The sequence below is a fragment of the Biomphalaria glabrata genome, chromosome 4 (assembly GCF_947242115.1).
Source record: "Biomphalaria glabrata chromosome 4, xgBioGlab47.1, whole genome shotgun sequence".
NCBI lineage: Eukaryota > Metazoa > Mollusca > Gastropoda > Planorbidae > Biomphalaria > Biomphalaria glabrata.
This window is the reverse complement of record NC_074714.1, coordinates 53,315,044-53,333,018: the sequence shown is the minus strand read 5'-3', so window position 1 is coordinate 53,333,018 and position 17,975 is coordinate 53,315,044. Positions and strand designations below refer to the sequence as shown.

The window sequence follows — 17,975 nt, the reverse complement described above, 5'->3', positions numbered from 1 at the left end:
TAAATTTTTTTTTTGTAATCAACAAAACCAGACTCGTTTCTTATGACTCACAAAGTCTATCCGAGGAGCTGGACAAGTGACTGAGGCGTGTTGCTTGCATAAGGCTGAGTGCTGACATGAACCCTGACACCAGTAGCACTCCAAGAAAGGCTTGGTGTAGTTCAAGTTGACACACATGCTGCATTCGCTAGATGCGAGAACATCACACTTGTACATGGTGGCTGAGGAATTGCAGAAAAATAATAAATGAAATATTATAATAATAATAATAATAATTTTGTTTATAAAGCGCTGTCGAATGTAGGCTCCAGGCGCTTTAATAACATTACAAACACAACAGCTGAAATGACAATTAATCTAAAATTTTAAACAGATAGGTCTTAATGTTCTTCTTAAAAGTGGTGTAGCATATTGTCTGTCTGAGATCAATGGGGAGTGAAGTTTTATAATTATATACAGATAACATGACATTATTGTGAATATTATTACATTATTTTATTAAGTAGATTTTTTCAGCCACAAACTGTCTTATTCTTGTATTATTTGTAAATATACTAAAAACTTTGGTTCAAACTGCCAAATGAAAAACTTATTCTCAAACTTACCAAAAAATCTGGTAGTACTCTCCAGTAAAAAATTATTCCCCCAGTAAACTGACAGATTTGTTTGAAGCATGCCAACATTTTCACTGTAGTCCAGCTGTAAAGTTTGAAAGTCCATGAGTATATTCTATAAACAGTTCCATTGAACAATACTAAAAGTAGTTTTATTTATGCTTTTAAAATAAAATAATCAATCATAATGTAAAATTGTATAAAAGCAAAATTCATGGAAGCAATGTATTTTGAGACTGCCCAAAGATCAGGTTCATTATTTTGAGGTTATATTTTTTAATAAAAGATTTAAACTCACTGCTGGTATATCACATGTTAAAGTTTTATCGTCATGTCTTCTAGCAGGGGATGAGATTCTCTGCGTTCCCAAGTTAACCACACACTCAAATCCTTTATGTTTTGGCTGTTAAAAGAATATTCATCACATTTCAACTTCAATCATTTATTTGGAATACTACAGAGCTACATTTATTCTTATAATTATTCCATCAGTTTAACAAAATTGTTACTAGATATTGATTTCTAACATATTGTGACATTAATGGGCCACTAGGAGAAATACAGAAATGCAGTTAAGCTGGAGGATAAAGGACTCAAACATTGATTTTTTAGGTCATGTGAGGTGGGGAATACTAATGTGGCAGCTTTAAATACTGTAAGCAAGTAACAAGTATAAATGAGTTAAATTAAAAGAATTTTAATGGAAGAAGACTTCAGAAAAGAATGACCTAACTTTATGAAAGACTGAATGTTCCTATAAAGAAACAAAAAGTCACTGTAACAGAACATTGTCTGTACAATATATTAAAATACAGAAAAGAAATAGGTTCTCAATATTATTTATGAAAGCTACATTAAATGACATGTTTATTCAGACTTTACAAAACACTCATTTAGGCTTACTTAACAAGGTGTTCATTTGAGACTTGTCAAGACATTCATTTAGACTTTACAAGATATTTATTTAGACTAGACAAGATTATTCTTTGAAAACATAAATGTTACTGACAGGTTTAAATTACTTTTGTATTTAGAGTTATCATTTATCATTTAGCAATTTGTACTTTTGGTTCAAACACGTAAACAAGCTTTCACCAAGACTATTAACAACAGACGAACACAAAAAATACAATTACCATTAACTCTGGAATGTTGTATCCTTTGAGCAAGATTGTTTTCTTGACACCGACAGGTAAAAATATTTCACCTGTAACTTTGGTATCAATCTGAGGACAGTGCTGTACCCCATGGCGACCAGGCTTAGCACTCTAATAAAAAAAAAAGGCACATACACATTTTTTTTTTATTCCTTGATGTAAAAATATATTTTGTATTTCAATTACTTCTTTCCTAGACTGAATGTGTTCTGTTTATTTTCTTTACTTAGAGTTTGAGTTTTTTCTCTCTTGTATGTTGCTATAAAGTAAAGCCTACAAAGAAATTGGTAGTTTTTATTCTTTCACATCATTGTTAAAAGAATGTATAGTATAGTCTAGAAAGTAATAATATATAACTATTAGATCTATAACATACGCTTTTTCCCCTGACAATGTCAGATTTGCAAGCTCGTGTGTCGTCAAAGCAGCCATTGTCATAGACACACCAGTCACATTCAAAACTAGAATTTGTGCAACTTGAACAGCTGAAACAAAACATTCCAAATTAAGAATTATGAAAGTTTGTTAATTTAAGTAATAGATCAGGCAGACTAATCTGGCATTTATAAAATCTTTTTTTATAAATATATATTTTACAGACGTTACTTCAAAAAAGATGATAATTACGTCCTACACATTTCATGTGTCAATCTAGTCATGCATGTTAGTCAATGACTTAAAATCTGCTAAGTCGTTGGTTTTCCTGGCTGATTCAGGCCACCCATTTCATTCTCTAATGGCACTAGGGAAGAAGGAGCACTCGTACAAATTTGTTCTAGCGTATGGAATAAAAAAAATTATCTTTGTGTCTTTCTGACACATTATAATAGAACAATATAATTTTTTTTTATCACTGACCTGTGAAAATTAGAGCAGTTGTAGAAAGTGAAACTCCTGGTGACAAAGAGTTTACCCGTTTCACTGGAGTTGAGGGCAAGGGTGACAGTTCTGAACCCATCTGGACCCAGGTAGATACCCAGCTTGTTGAAGTCAGGGGTCTTGCAAATCGCCCCGAAGTACCAAAAAGATACTGAAGAGCTCCAGTCCAGCTCAAGAAAAACACACGTGTAGGATGATGTCTGCGGTAACTGGGGGATGGTCAGGTGAAGCTGAAAATATAAAGATGAAATTGTTACTTTGGTTTTTAATTTGAAACATTGAGCTCCTTTTTGTTTCTTCTTCTTTGGTGTGTTTGACCTTCGAATGTATATTTAAACTGATGCACAGCATGTATTGACTATGAAACGCTGTTTCTTTGTTCTAAATAAAATGCTTTAAAATTTATAAAGAGTAAGGGAACAAAGGAAATCAAATAAATTATATAGACTGCTTCATTCTGCCACTGCTCTTAATTTTTTCCAATTATATATTTTAAAAACACAAGGGATCATTTTTATTTCTCAAAACAGAGGCCCCAACTCCAAACATTAGGCCTACATAGAAAGATTCACCAAAAAGTTAACGCATCTTGGCATATTTCAACATTTAAAAAAAGGAAAACAACACAAAACACTGGGGCAAAATCAAGATCTAGATTAAAATATTTTGTATGCTTTTTTTTTGTATACCTCATCATATAAATTATACTAATGACCTAAATTCTGTCAAGTCACTGGTTTTCCTGGCTAGCTCAGGCAACCCATTCCATGCTCTAACTAATAGTAATATACTAAAATACTATAATATAGTATAGTAATAGCACTAGTGACGTGTCTAGGGAAAAAGGAGCATTTATCAAATTTGTCCTACCATATGGGACGAGGAATGTGCCTTTATCTTTGTGTCTTTCTGAGTATTTTATTAAATTTTGTTTTTGTATTTACTTAATTTGAAGATCGTGTATAGTGAAACTAGATCTATGACTAAACTATGATGTATTTAATTTATATTTGATTAGTGAGGAGTGCACTATTTCCCGCGGCTGTGCAGCCCCAGCTGTGACCTACATATTTTGCCACATTTATATAGATCTATTTTTTTTTTGTTCAAAAGCATATTGGATCCAGTCCAATTGGTCCCGACTGGATGCCCATCTTTAAACAATTATAAGCCAGCAGGGTCTGTACTCACTCTGTCAACTACATCTAAGTTTGTTTAATATAAACAATAAGATCCAAAAAAAAAACGTGGTGCGTATTTTTGTGCTGGAATTTGGTGGAGCCCCCAACCAAATTCGAATTTTAGAAGAAGAAAAAAAGGTTCCAAAATAAATTAACTTTTTCTGATGTCTGGTTTGTATATTTACGAAGCCAACATAACAATGCACAAAAGATGTGGAAGATAAATACACGATTCTATATTGTTCACCCTGGCTCGACAGATTGGACAACGTAGACTAGAAACTAGTTCGGTACTTGTGTTATTTTGGCCTGGTCTGTCGGTCTCATTTTACTTACACAATGTGATAGGCCGCGTTGTAAGGAAAGCCTCGAATTACTTTCTCCTGTCTAGACAAATCTATTTGGCATTTTCTCTGCTCGAAAAAAAAATAATAAAAGGAGGGGGGAGGGAGTTACCAAGCTTGCTTACACGTCATAACGATTTTGGTTTTCTCTCGCAAAAGGTGAAGCAAAGAACAATGTGTTCAATTTTCAATCAAACGCCAACTTGGTATTTCTCAATCATACGCCGAGGAAATGCCAGGATGGATGTCTTCTGCTTCCTTAGACATTTCACCCGGCTTGATTTGTTTGTGGTGCCAGATTTTTCCGAGGAGATAAGCCTGCCGAAGATAATTAATCCAGGGCCTACTTTACAGTCCAATCAACCTCATTAGTGATGTATTTGTAATTTTGTAATGTTACACTCAGTTGTCTAAGAACGTGTCCAATAAAGAGTTTATTTTCGTGTGTGTATGTTAACGTTGGCGTTTATGCATATGTCCGAGTATTCAAATTTATTTTACCATTTTCAAAACAAACCTTTAAAAAAAAAACAACTTTGAAATGCAGGGGCAGAGGTCCATGTGTGAAACTATAGGATTATATTTTTGTTATTTAAATGCTAAAGTTAAAACATAATAATTTAAAAAAAACAACTTTGCCCTACCAGAGAGATCTGTACTTTTTTTTTTAACTTGTAAAAATTAACAATAAAATAATTCACTAATAAAGTAAAAACTCTGCAATTGAATCTAGTGTAATGTAAATTGACCAGCTGCTGACCCCAAATGAATGCGAGATGACCAGTTAGTGCCCCCCTTACTTATTTATTTATACTGACCTCTTTGACTGTGTTGACGGACACTGTGGTCGGAGAGATCATGGTAATGCTGATGCACTGGTTGGTTTCACCGTGAAGCCACCTGGACTGGCTGGGGTCATCTGAGTTCGGACAGCTACCTTTCAACACACACCTGAAAGGGGAGACAACGGGTGAAATGTTGAAGCAGAAATAAGAATAAAATCGCGAAACTTATTCAGTGGAGTAACAACGTATACACTCACCGGGTTCAAAAATATGATTGTTAACCCCTCTCCCATAAACTCGAAGGCTGAGTATGACTAAACACAAACAGAGTCGTCCTGTATAAATCAGTTCCTTTACATTGGACATTCCAGAAAGACTTGTACAATTAACACTGTCATTACACTCAAAAGCAATAAACGGCTTTCAATATTAAAATACATCAATTCACATTGATTTTATTGTCTATTGTATACTATCGCTAAGTCAAGTGTGAATAATAAAGATTTAAATGTGTTTCCAAGGCAACTGATCATCCAGCTCAATGCTATATTGCTTTTTTTTTTTTACATATACTTATTACTTTATTAGTTGTTTTTTTTTTATTAAATTTATTTACAAGGTGCTCAAGACATGAGAAAATAGTAATTAATTATAGAAGGGATAAAGATTTCGAGTCAGCTTGATACGATATATAGTCGCTCTACATCATGTCATGGCAAAAATGGAATTTCAAACTAAGTAGAAATGACCAACTTTAGACCAGTGTGTCATGTGGTCTGCGCATGCGCTTAGACTTGGCACAAGAGTTCTGTCTTTCCACGTGCCTCTCTATCATGGCCTCTTTCCTGATTCATTCAGGGGAAAAAGATGGGGTGGGGGGGGGGGGCTTAGTAGAATTTTAATCTATAATTAACAGAAACGACAAGACTAACTCTTGGATACGTTTAGGACTCAATAATCTTTTTTTTTTCCCGGAAGGAATGTCTGTAATTGATGCGATAAGGGTATGCCTGCCCTGACTGACCCGAACGTTTTGCCAGGTAACCGCAAAAGCTGAAAGTAACATAAGATATGAAACCCGAAAACATACACTCAGCCTCTCAATGACAAAAGTGCTCATTATATGATTATAGTAGGTCAATAAGCATTTCAGGTTCACTCGTCAACTCCGTCTGTCTGTATGTCTGTTTGTCTCGTACAAATTTCGCACACGTTATTTCTCCAACTTCCGAGTCTCGGATTCAAGTTAAAACTTTGCAAAATTATTATTGTCCCTGACAACACATGAATCAATAAAAAAAAAATTAATAACTACTGGTATATAATTCTTATCTTATATAATACAGACGTTACTTCAAAAAAGAAGATGATTACGTCCTAAGCGTCATGCATTTAGTCATGCATATTAACCAATGACTTAAATTCTGCCAAGTCACTGGTTTTCCTGGCTAGCTCAGGCAACCCATTCCATGCTCTAATAGCACAAGGGAAGAAGGAGTATTTGTACAAATTCGTCCTAGCATTTTTAATGAGCTATGGGTCTAAATGTGCAGTTTTTTCCAGTATGCACGCTTTGTTATTAAAAAAAAAAGTACTTTATTGTATTTGGCTTGTTAGCTCTCTGATTTGGCTTTCTTTCCAATAGATATTTTAATGACTATTCCAATGGCTTTTTGTATTATTGTAATAATGTCATTTTTAATGGATATTCTAATAGCTTTTATAATAACAATTTGTAAAGCAATGTCAATCAGTCAATGGCGGTTGTTATCACTATTTTAGGTTGTAACAAGAAAAGCAAGGGCTTGCTTGAAGGAGCAAAAGTAAACAAAAGAAATTCATAACATAAATTTTGGCGCCATTATTTGGCTTTAGACTTCTGCTGTTTATTTGTTTTAATCGTTTGACTAACTTATAGACATATTTTTGTGTGCAATTTTCGCCTAATAGCGACCACAAGAAGAAGAAGAAGGAAAAATGAAGGGGGGGGGGGTATAACAAATATTTAGGGGGGGGGGCATTGCTTTAAAGTCTGGGAAAGGGGTAGGGGTAGCACTAGATCTAGATTTGAAGTGGGGGAGTCACTAATCAGACAAGAATTTCAGCAGGTGGTCGGCAGACGTCGTCTAATCGCAGAGGTAAAAAAGAAAATTAGGGAGGGGGGTACAAAAACCTCTCGCGAGAAAGGACGAGACTCCCATCCCCAACAAAGACTTTTTGACTTTTTTTTTTGTATTAGGTAATTCTTTGACTAAAAAAAAAAAAAAAGGTTAGGAACACGGGTAAAAGGGTGATAACTCAAAGGAGAATAATGCTTAGCAGAAGTGTAAGTCAAATGGTAGAGCGCCAGAAGGAGGCCCGCAGTCTAGTGGAGTACAGTAGATGACTTAAAGGTTGGCGAATTACAAAGAAAAACGCATAACATATGTTAAGTTTTTTTTGGGTGGGGGGGGGGATCAAATGGGAGACATACAAAATAAAAATCGGGGAAGGTCGAGTAGAAAGAACGCTTGGTTTAGAAGTAGATAGTTTAAATCCATACGGTTTTTTTTATTCATGGTTTGAGGACAATTTGCCCTTTAATGTTTCTGACTTCTGTTGGAGATTTTTTGCGGTCTATCGAAAAATGTGATTTCAAAACATTAATTCTGTAAGTCTTGTTTGTTAGTAGTTTAAAAGCAAGACCATTGCTTCGGTTCTTACAATTGGCTGAACAGAAGATTAAAACTGGTTCAGTGGTTTACAATCTTCCGTAAGAAAAGAACAAAATCTTTTGTCATCATCGTATATTGAAAGTAAACATCTCGAGAAACCGCTCAACAGCTAAAAAGAAAACTCGGAAAAAAACTGGCAATGCATCCGGGCAATGATATAGTAAACAATGCCAGTGACATGCGCAACGGCTGAAGGTGAACAGTGCCCGGATTAAAACGTCAGTAATATGTTTGCTTGGGTTAACAGAAGCGAGTTCTTTTGAAGCTCCCCGGTACAGTTCTTAACCCTTTAAGTGCTGAGCTGTTTTACAATGAGTACATACAAAATGGAATTACATTTCTGATGTTTAGAGGCTAAACTACCACACGCGTTTTAGGGGTTAAGGATAAGAGTTTTAAAAAGTTGAGAACGATAGATGTGTAGACGACTTTATCGTTTTGTTATTGGAGCAGGAATTAAAATATCCAAGACGATAACTGGTGACGACTGGTCATTTGCAAGCCGGAAAAAACATGCGCGCGTAGAGATGTCACGGGAGCCGCTCGTTGGTCTGATTTGTAACAGGCGGATTAAAACTAATTGGAAGTGACCTATATAGGTGTAGTCCAGTTTTGTTACAATTTTTTTTTCTTTTATTGTTCTGTGAGGTTCAGAAAAAAAAAAGGGGGGGGGGTCTGCGTTGTGTCTGTGATCAGAAATATGAACGAGAGAGGGGGGGGGAATGAGTGAAGCGGGCAACTTAAATCATATGCGATTTTAAGCCGCTGAACAAAATTAAGCTATTGACTTTAAGAAAACAAAATCGTATTTTTGTAATTGTCCTTTTGTTGATTTCATTTGTTTCGAGCGTATTACGTCTCAATCCAAATATATTGCAAAACAGCAGGGAGGGGGAGGGGGGATGGCGTGCAGGTTTCGAACTCAGGACCAACGTAACAAAATCGGAAGCGCTAACCTCTCGAGCAGGCAGTAGTCATAGTCATCTTGTAAAAAAAAATAATTATGCTGTTTTTTTTTTAAGCTGAATAGCTAAATGTCTATAAAAAAAAAACTAACTTTTTAATTTTTAAACAATGACATAGTCAAGGATTACAATGAATAACTTTTCAGCCTTGCAGCCCTCTGGTCTAAGTGGGTTTTATGTGTTCAATTTGCCTTGCTGTTTTCGTTTACAAATAACGCACACACACATCCCACACACCTACAGACCACACACACACACACACACACACCTCTGCTCCTTTCTTTAACAAAGGCCCTTAGTGTTTCCATGAAGACATTCCACTAAGAACAGGGGGCGGGGGGATGTACCTATCACGGGAGAGCACTCGACATAACTCCTTCTCTGATCTCTAACTTCTCTCCCTTCTTCTGATGTTTTTTTTTTCCCTGGTATCTCTCACTGTCTGGCTAAGTGCTACAGTAGTTTACCAAGTAAAGAAGAAAAAAAAACCCGCAGAAGAGAAAAGGAGAAAGCAATAGCCATTCTCGCCCAAAGAGTCAATAAAACTCTCACAACAAAAACACCATGAAACCGAAACCTTATCTGTAAGTCTTGGAGAGTACTTAAAAGTGAGAGCCCCTCGGACTCTTTTCTGCTCACGAGCTTGCTGACAAAAGCTTTCTGGGCACGTGGACCATCGCCCTCTAGCGGATATTATTCCAGATACCGGTTCCCTCATTTAAAACAACTCCTATCAACTGCGGGTTGCTTTCACACGCAAAATTGTTCGCATGTCTATAGTCCAGGTCGTATAAAAAAAGTAAGCGGTCTACGCGCCACGTGTTGTGTACACGACATAGCGAGGGTCAGAGATGTTTGGGAATTCTGAAATAGCTGTAAACACCATTGGAAATTCCAGAAAATTGGCGTGACCTTCGAATCCATCTCTCGCAGATTTTCTGTTTCTGTCGAGTAGAGGTCTACTAAACATATTCCTCTACTGTAAGTCTATGAGTCTTGTAGATATCTTGCGTTGCGAGATCATTCCAACAAGCAATTTTTTTAAAAGGGCTATAACACAACTATCACGCATTAGAAAGTCTAAAATAATTCAATGTTAATTATCTTATAAGCTGTTAATAAGATAAGCTGTTAAAAACAACATATTTGGATTTAAAAATGTAAATATTGATATGCCAAAACTGAAAGGGTAGACAACTGTGATTAACATAATTATTCCTATATTTCTTGAAATAGTTCACAATCTTAGCATGTATTTAAGACAGTCTTTTGCAGATAATGGGGAAAAATCCATGTGTATTCATGTTGGCCCTGCTGCTCCAATTACAAACGGCCTACATTTTATGTGTTACAAAACGGGTAAAGTACTTTCCTGATAAACCATTGGTTCTATTAACCACATAATTTTGAAAGTAAAATTTCCCTGCACTTTAATAGTGTTCAGTATCTTATCTTATATATTACATAAGTTACTTTAATTATAATAATAATTACGTCCTATGCATTTCATGTGTCAATCTAGTCATACATGTTAATCAATGACTTAAACTCTGCTAAGTCGTTGGTTTTCCTGGCTGATTCAGGCAGCATATTCCTTTCTCTAATGGCACTCGGGAAGAAGGAGCACTTGTACAAATTTGTTCTCGCGAATGGAATATGAAATGTGCCTCTATCTTTGTGTGTTTCTGAATATTTTATTAGGTTTGTTTTTCTATTTGTAAGTTATGGTTTAGTGTTTTAAGTATTTTATGTATTTTTTATTCTTCTGTCCTGAAGTGTCTCTTAAGTTTAGTGATTTTACTAATGGTGTTTGTTATAAATCTCACTGCTCTATTTTGTATTTGTTCATTGTTAATGTTTTCTCGAGTTGAGGGATCCAATACAGAGGATGCATATTCTAATATTCAGTAGTATATTATAAAAACAAAAATAAAATCACAGTTTAATAGAATGAAAATACGTACAGTGATGCAAGGAAGCTTTAAAGTTTGCAGTTAATGGTTCTGGGATGAAACAGTTGCTCATAGAGAACTGATGGCTCGAAAGGGTTAAAGGTAATATGTTCTCTTTATTTGTGGAAGAGTTAACACAAGAACGATAAACAAGTAAGGTCTCGTGACAAACGCACATAGAGTTATCGGTCTTGAGGGCCAGAGAAATCAAGCGGTGAAAAATGTGTGAGCAGCCCAAACAAGTTGAGACATCAAAAGGGAGCGGGGTGTCAGGGGGGGGGGGGGCCCTTGTTTCGGTGATGTACGATACCAACCACTCGAGGTCAACAAGGGCGCTGAGGATAGGTGGGGGGGGGGGGTTGAACTTGACCGGGGTGGGGTGAAATAAGGAACGAGTTAAACGTGGGGAAAATATCAGAAGTAAGAGAATAAAGGCGCGACCAAAGTTCTGAAGAAATACATTGTGTGGACGGCCTGGCTGTCTTTCTGTTACTTTCCCCTCTCCCCCTTCCTTTTTTTACTTCTTCATTTCTTCTTTCCTCAATCAATCCCAGAAGACACTCGCAAATAAACTTCTACAATTGTTTTGAGAAATAATTTGTATAGGCCAGTGCGAAAATATCTCCAGAAAGAGGTTTCTATTTTACAGAAAGAGGCTTCTATTTTCCAGAAAGAGGTTTCTATTTTCCAGAAAGAGGCTTCTATTTTCCAGATAGAGGTTTCTATTTTCAAGAAAGATGTTTCTATTTTCCAGAGAGAGGCTTCTATTTTACAGAAAGAGGTTTCTATTTTCCAGGAAATGGTTTCTTTTTTACAGAAAGAGGTTTCTATTTACCAGAAAGAGGTTTCTATTTTCCAGAAAGAGGTTTCTATTTTCCAGAAAGAGGTTTCTATTTTCCAGAAAGAGGTTTCTATTTTCCAGACCAAAGTTTAGGTCTAGTAGTTCTATGTCTTCATAAAAAAAGTTTGGAAAAAAATAACGTTAGAGAAAGATAGTGAACATTTGAATGAAAACCTTGCCAACTTTGTGTATTCAATGTGTTTTAAAAGAATTGAAACACACTCATTACAATAAAATAAAGACTATAGTGGCATATAGTATAACACAGTGGCTGGGAGGAAATCCCATATAAATCACATATAATGAATCAGCCTACGGTGAATGTGAGGTCACCACAGATCGAATACATAAAACAGTTTACATAAAACAAGTCTACAGTTGGCGAGAGGTCAACCCCCACCCCCACCCCCCCCCCCACCCGATCAAAAACAAACCACAAAGAACAAAAAAATAAAAAAAGCTCACAAAAAGAGTCCAGAAAAGCAAAAAGTTGAAACCATTCCGGATCTCGTGCCTCTGCCGTCACCAAGTGCAACCCCAGTATCGTGTGCACGTGGTTAATAGTTTTCCAATGCGGGAAAACACGGTAACAGAAAAAGGTGAGCGCACATGCGCGGGCCTTAAAACTGACGTAAAACGGAAACGCTTATACGCCTACTGGACGGGACGAAGGAGTACAAAAAAAGTGAAGCTGTGAGAGTTGAACAGCACTCACGCGCAAATAGCAGAGCATAGTGAAAGGGCCGTTTTTAATATTACTAGCATTATACCCGTCCAAAAAAAGAGTGGGGAAAAAAAAGAAATACAAGAATAGCATCTATTTTAAGTGCCGCGTGCCGAAATTCAAGGGAAACAACAACAATAACAACAATACTTGTAAGGGATATTTTTTATAGCCCCGTTAGACATTGTTAGAATTAAACTAAATTACGCAATTTAAAGTAAACATTCTAGAAACATGTTTGTTTTAAATGTGCAGTGGCGTACCTAGGGTTGGTGGGAAAAGGAGGAGGGGGGGAAGGAGTCCGAATTCGTAAATTCCTCTGTCACCCCAAATGAAAGTCCAATTTTTTCACAATAAAAAAATATTAACCCGCTAGAGTTACATCTTATAACGCCACTAAAGATTCCCTATCTCTAGCTACGCCACTACAAAAAATGTAGTAAGAATTTGCTAATTTGTGCTTTAATTTAATCACTGAAGAAAATTTTTTGCTCCTAATCCGAGTATCCTACAAAAAAGAAGTCTGAACACCAAACATTCGCCACACGACTAGGCAGCCATTTTCTGAATGGCGAAACTGGACTAGATGACCATTTGTGTAATCAATGTAACATTGCAACTGGTTTGTTTGATGTAGTAAGGCCATCGATGACTGAAGATGTCGCATTAGTGATAGAGCGTGGGATTTAAAACAAAATGTATTAAGATCGTAAAATTTATAACTCTATAACTTCTCTACTCTGGTATTCAGATATAGTAAAAAAAAAAAACACAGTACAGTTCCTCTTTCAGACCTTGTGGTCTATAAGGCAGATGATATAAAGGTCATTTGTTTCCGTGGCCTAAGGTTAACGAGAGTGTGATGTAGCCAGCACAACGACCAACCACCTTTACTTTTCCCTAAATAATGTCAGGTACCCCCATTAAAGCTGGGTGGACTGTGAGGCGCCTGAAGATCCCGAAATTAAAAATTTCACCAGGATTCGAACCCCGGGCTCAGGTTTGAAAGCCAAGCTCAGCCGCCGCGCCTCCTGGTATTCAGATATGGTGATGAAAAACTGCTTGAGATATTTTAAATTATAAATAGAAAAGAAACACTAAATAAAGTAGCTTGTGGTAAATATACTGAGACACACAAAAAGTGTACCAGCAAAAAAAAAAAAATAAATTATTTCAGAATTCTTGATTATCTTATTAGATTTATTTTGGATTGCGAGTAGATTAAAAAAAAAAGTAGGATGTACCTCGTATCATAAATCCTCCACTTCTTGAAAAAAAAAATATTATTATTATCAGTATGCCAAAAAAAAAAAAACGCTGTTTTTTCTATCAGGCTGGACATGGGTTGTTTCTGTGTTAATTCATTACTTGGATTACCCCCCCCCCCTTTTTTTCACATGTTGCCGTTCCTGTCCAAAAAAAAAAAAAGTCTTAAGTGACCCATGAGGTTATGGCCGGGCCATCTCTGGCCGTTTGCCTCCAGGAGTGAGGTCGATATAGATGGTGAGGGAGCGATATAGAGTTGCCTGCTCTTGGTGATTGTGCGCTTGTAATGAGGGGAGGTAATTGCCAGAGTGTTGCCATGGTGATATCTACATACACACAGGCGCACACACGTTGACGTAGTCGACCGAACGAGAACGTAGAATAGACGACATTTTACGATGCACAATTTTCTAGAGAGGGTCTCGGTTCACGGTCTCTGCTGAGCAGGTTCGAAATACATGAAGTTAGATATAGCGTAGCGTAACGTCTGGGGCCAGTATTTATTTCTGTTGTTAAGAGAGAGAGAGAGAGAGAGAGAGAGAGGAGAGGGAAGGGAGAGTGACATAGGGAGAGAGAGAGGAGAGGGAGATTGACATAGGGAGGGAGAGAGGGGAGAGGGAGAGAGAGGGGAAAGGGAAGGGAGAGTGACATAGGGAGAGAGAGAGAGGAGAGGGAGATTGACATAGGGAGGGAGAGAGGGGAGAGGGAGAGATAGGGGAAAGGGAAGGGAGAGTGACATAGGGAGGGAGAGAGAGGAGAGGGGAGGGAGAGAGAGAGAGAGGAGAGGGAAGGCAGAGAGGAGAGGGAAGACAGAGAGGAGAGGGAAGGGAGAAAAAGAAATACAGAGGCCTGAAGGGGGTATGGAGAGAGGAAGAGAGGGAGAGTGACATATGTAGAGAGAGAGGGAGAAACAAAGAGAAAGAGTAAGGAGATGAAAATACTCTGTGAGTGACCCAAGCAGACAAAGCGGTAGTGCGTTGTGGGACCTTTGACACGACCTTCGCAAGACGAATTATCTTAGTAAAGTTCCCCTTTCAGACCTTGTGGTCTATAGGGCAGATGTTAAAGAGGTTGTCATGTCTCCATCACAACCACCTACCGCCTTTTACTTTTCCCGAACAAATGTCAGGTACCCATTAGAGCCCGAAGATCCCAAAATGAAAAAAAAAAACAGTCTTCTCCAGGATTCTAACCCGCAGACCCCGGTTCGGAAGCCAAGCTCTTTACCGCTCAACCACTGCGCCCCCATCGCGCCAAAACATACACATTTTCAGTAAGATCGGAGCCGCCATATTACGAGGGACATTGGATGGTCACCCCTGCTGTTCTCACACCGCGTGTCGGCTGCTAATAGCCTGATTCTTGGCGAGTCATGTTATTGTTCAGGACATTTATAAGGATGCCTTAATATACAGTTCACAGAAATTTACACACTGAAATTAATAGACAGATAATTTGGCTGTACAAATATTATCAAAGAAACTTTTTTTTTTCATTGAGCAATTTGTTTTTGTCAAATGCAATTTTTTTCTCACATGCAATTTTTTTCATTTTAATTCTCTCCTTGCTTTTAACGCCACAGGGCGCTTATTAGATCTTTTCCCCCAGTCCAGGCCATCGCTGAAGGGAACATGCAGCATGGCTAATAGACTGATTGACCGCCCTCCTCCTCACTACCTCACTCCATCGCCCCTTTCGGGGGTAATTCCTACCTGCCACATGCGGTTCCTCCCGCGCGATGCTGTCACTGACATCGATCTGAACGTGTCAGGACTGCCAGTGGGGACCTCATTCAGCTGTCAGCTGGCAGGCTTGAAATTTTAAAACCTAACCAAAATGGATGGAGCCCGATAAAGATCAAGTGTGTTCGGGAGTTGTTTTTTTTTTTTTCAAGAATGTTTTGTTTTTTTAAACTAAGATTTCGCTCAATTTATTTATTTTTTTTTTGGTTGTAGTAAAAAAAAAAAGGTTCTTTGTGAAGAAAGATCGAGTCTCAGAAACGCAAAACAGTCAATTTTCTTATGTATGTCCAAATAAAGATGCCTTTTTTTTCCCTAAAGAATGTTTTTTTCTTCAAATGAATATAATGTTATATATTATTTAAACCATAGAAGACAAATTTGATAGCAAACAGACAAAGCATGGCTCCGTATTTCAAACTTAAATGGCGTCAAAGAGAGATAACTCCAGCAGACGATCATGTTCCGTAACAAACATTAAATTTTCTTATTTATGTCCAAAATAAAGATGTCTTTTTTTTCCCTAAAGAATGTTTTTTTCTTCAAATGAATATAATGTTATATATTATTTAAACCATAAAAGACAAATTTGATAGCAAACAGACAAAGCATGGCTCCGCATTTCAAACTTAAATGGCGTCAAAGAGAGATAACTCCAGCAGACGATCATGTTCCGTAACAAACAGAGCGTGATTATATATCAAGTTTGTAAAAAAAAATTGAAACAAAATTGTAACATGTATCCAGAGAGACAAAGCATGTCAATCTGACAGATAGCAAAATGTGAGGTGAATTTTTTTCCAATTCTCTTTTTTCCACTGCCAACTAAAATATCAATATTCTTCCCCCAAAAAATGGTCGGAAAAAGACGGCGAAACGAAATGAATTGGACCCAAAATAGAAAATAGAATTTTTGCCGCGTAATTTAGAGTTTCATGCATAACAAATTGGCCAAGGGCGCAATGATCGCCCTGTGGTGTTGATAGGATAAATATTTCACCCGTGGTTTCAGCAGACTTCAGGGGAGACGATTTTTTTTTCTTTAAAAAATGTTATAAATGTATAAATTGCATCTTTGATTGAGACGAGAAGGGGGGACAATTCAATTTATTTAACCATGGATATAAATAGATTGAGGGGGAAAAATGCGTGGGATAGGAGAAATAGGAAATTACAAACTTGTAATGATCTGTACATTTTTTTATTGGCTGGCTTATCAAATTCTTATTTACTATAGCTGATATGTCTCCTTTCTCTTTCTCTCTCTCTCTCCCTCTCTCTCTCTTTAACACACACACAGACACACACAATCTCCCTAACTTTGGGGGGGGGGGGGTAGTACTGGTCACATGTGATTCTCGTCAACCGTTGGTCATCTAGCCCAAGAACTACCATATCTTCTTAAGGTAAAAGTTTTTCTTTTTCTTTTAATTGAGTCTTTCGAACACTTAATGAGAAAACAGCGTTAGTAACAGTTCTTAAAATAGATACAGACTAGACGCAAATACGTGTCTTAGCTCAAAATAGCTCTCATCTAACTGTGTAGCCAAACATGCTTAGTCCTTAATTGTCAAGCTAAAAACTGCTCACAGAAATATCTGTCTAGAATTTTGATTATGCTTCTTAGGAATTATTATGTCGCTTCAAGTTGGCAATGGCAAGCCATTTTAAAACAAAACGAAAGTAGAACTGTTCAGTATCCTGGAGTGTAAGTCTATCAGTACAGACAACGTTTTGATCATTGTGTTCGCTCTTTAACACTCTGGCAGGCCAAGGGAACGAAGGAAATCATATTTTGTCCACCTTTTAGACCATTCCATCTATAGGTCATCTGTTTCTGTGGTTCATGGTTTACGGGAGAGTCATGTGGTCAGCGCAGCAACCAACGGCCTTCACCTTTACCCAACTAATGTCAGGTACGGCCTGGGTGACTAAGGATCCCAAAATTAAAAATCTCAGTCTTCATCACGATTCGAACCCGGCACCCCCCAGTTCGGAAGTTAAGCGCTTTACCACTCAGCCACCGCGCCTCCTGATGTTTTTTAAGCCTTGCGTCGGATTAGCCGGAATCGGCTGTAAGATAGAATATGTTCCGTTACTTCAAGATTTAGTCCGAATAAATGGCTGGCCCGAATAACCGAATTCACTAGTATATTTATATATATATATATATATAATCAGGTTGTCTATATATTTTCTTGTAGTCAAAGCCTAATAAATTAAAGCTACTATTCAATTAATGTATACGCCTATGTCGGACGTCTTTTAAGTCGTCTTTCTCCATGCCAGACGTCATAAAAACCATGCGCGAGCACACACACACACACACTTGTTGTATAAATGAACTGAAGACTGTTTGAAATCTACCAGTGACACAGTTTACCAATGACCTGCCAATGAAAATTGGGTTCCGCCCCTGTAAGGTAAGTACAGCGAAGAAATAAACAGAGCTCGGAAACAGAGTGAGCGTTGGATATGTGGGAAAGCTTGTCTAGGGTAATGGAGGTGCGCGCGTGCGCGCGTGGGAGGCTGGCTTCGGGTGTAGTCAGTTCTCCGACGGCTATCGTAGGGATCAGTTTGAAAATAAACACATCGAGTGGCAGGGGCAGGTAACTGTATAGAGACGTCTTTAAGGGGTTGCTGATTTTCTCTTGTACTCTTTTGATGTTCACTTTCCCCCTTTTAAAAGCACAATTAGAGGAGAGGTCGATGCTTAATGCCTATTATCTTTTGTGTTCGTGGCTGGCACTGTCCGACTAAGATGTCACGATGACGTCACAGTAAACGTCTGCTTTATAGCTAAGAAAGTGATTT

The 17,975-nt window shown here is 37.5% G+C and overlaps 1 protein-coding gene across 6 annotated transcripts in view; it reads right to left on the bottom strand.

Moving 5' to 3' along the window:
* LOC106069686 (plexin-B-like) overlaps nucleotides 1–17,975 on the bottom strand; it is a 237,934-nt gene that overhangs the window by 16,654 nt on the left and 203,305 nt on the right. For all 6 annotated transcript variants that reach the window (XM_056025494.1, XM_056025495.1, XM_056025497.1 and 3 more), the window contains 7 exons: nucleotides 4,994–5,126; nucleotides 2,630–2,880; nucleotides 2,148–2,256; nucleotides 1,751–1,882; nucleotides 913–1,017; nucleotides 606–699; nucleotides 52–221 (listed from right to left, as the gene is read on the bottom strand). In XM_056025494.1, the coding sequence (XP_055881469.1) occupies nucleotides 52–221; nucleotides 606–699; nucleotides 913–1,017; nucleotides 1,751–1,882; nucleotides 2,148–2,256; nucleotides 2,630–2,880; nucleotides 4,994–5,126 (994 nt within the window). The remainder of the gene's footprint in view (nucleotides 1–51; nucleotides 222–605; nucleotides 700–912; nucleotides 1,018–1,750; nucleotides 1,883–2,147; nucleotides 2,257–2,629; nucleotides 2,881–4,993; nucleotides 5,127–17,975) is intronic.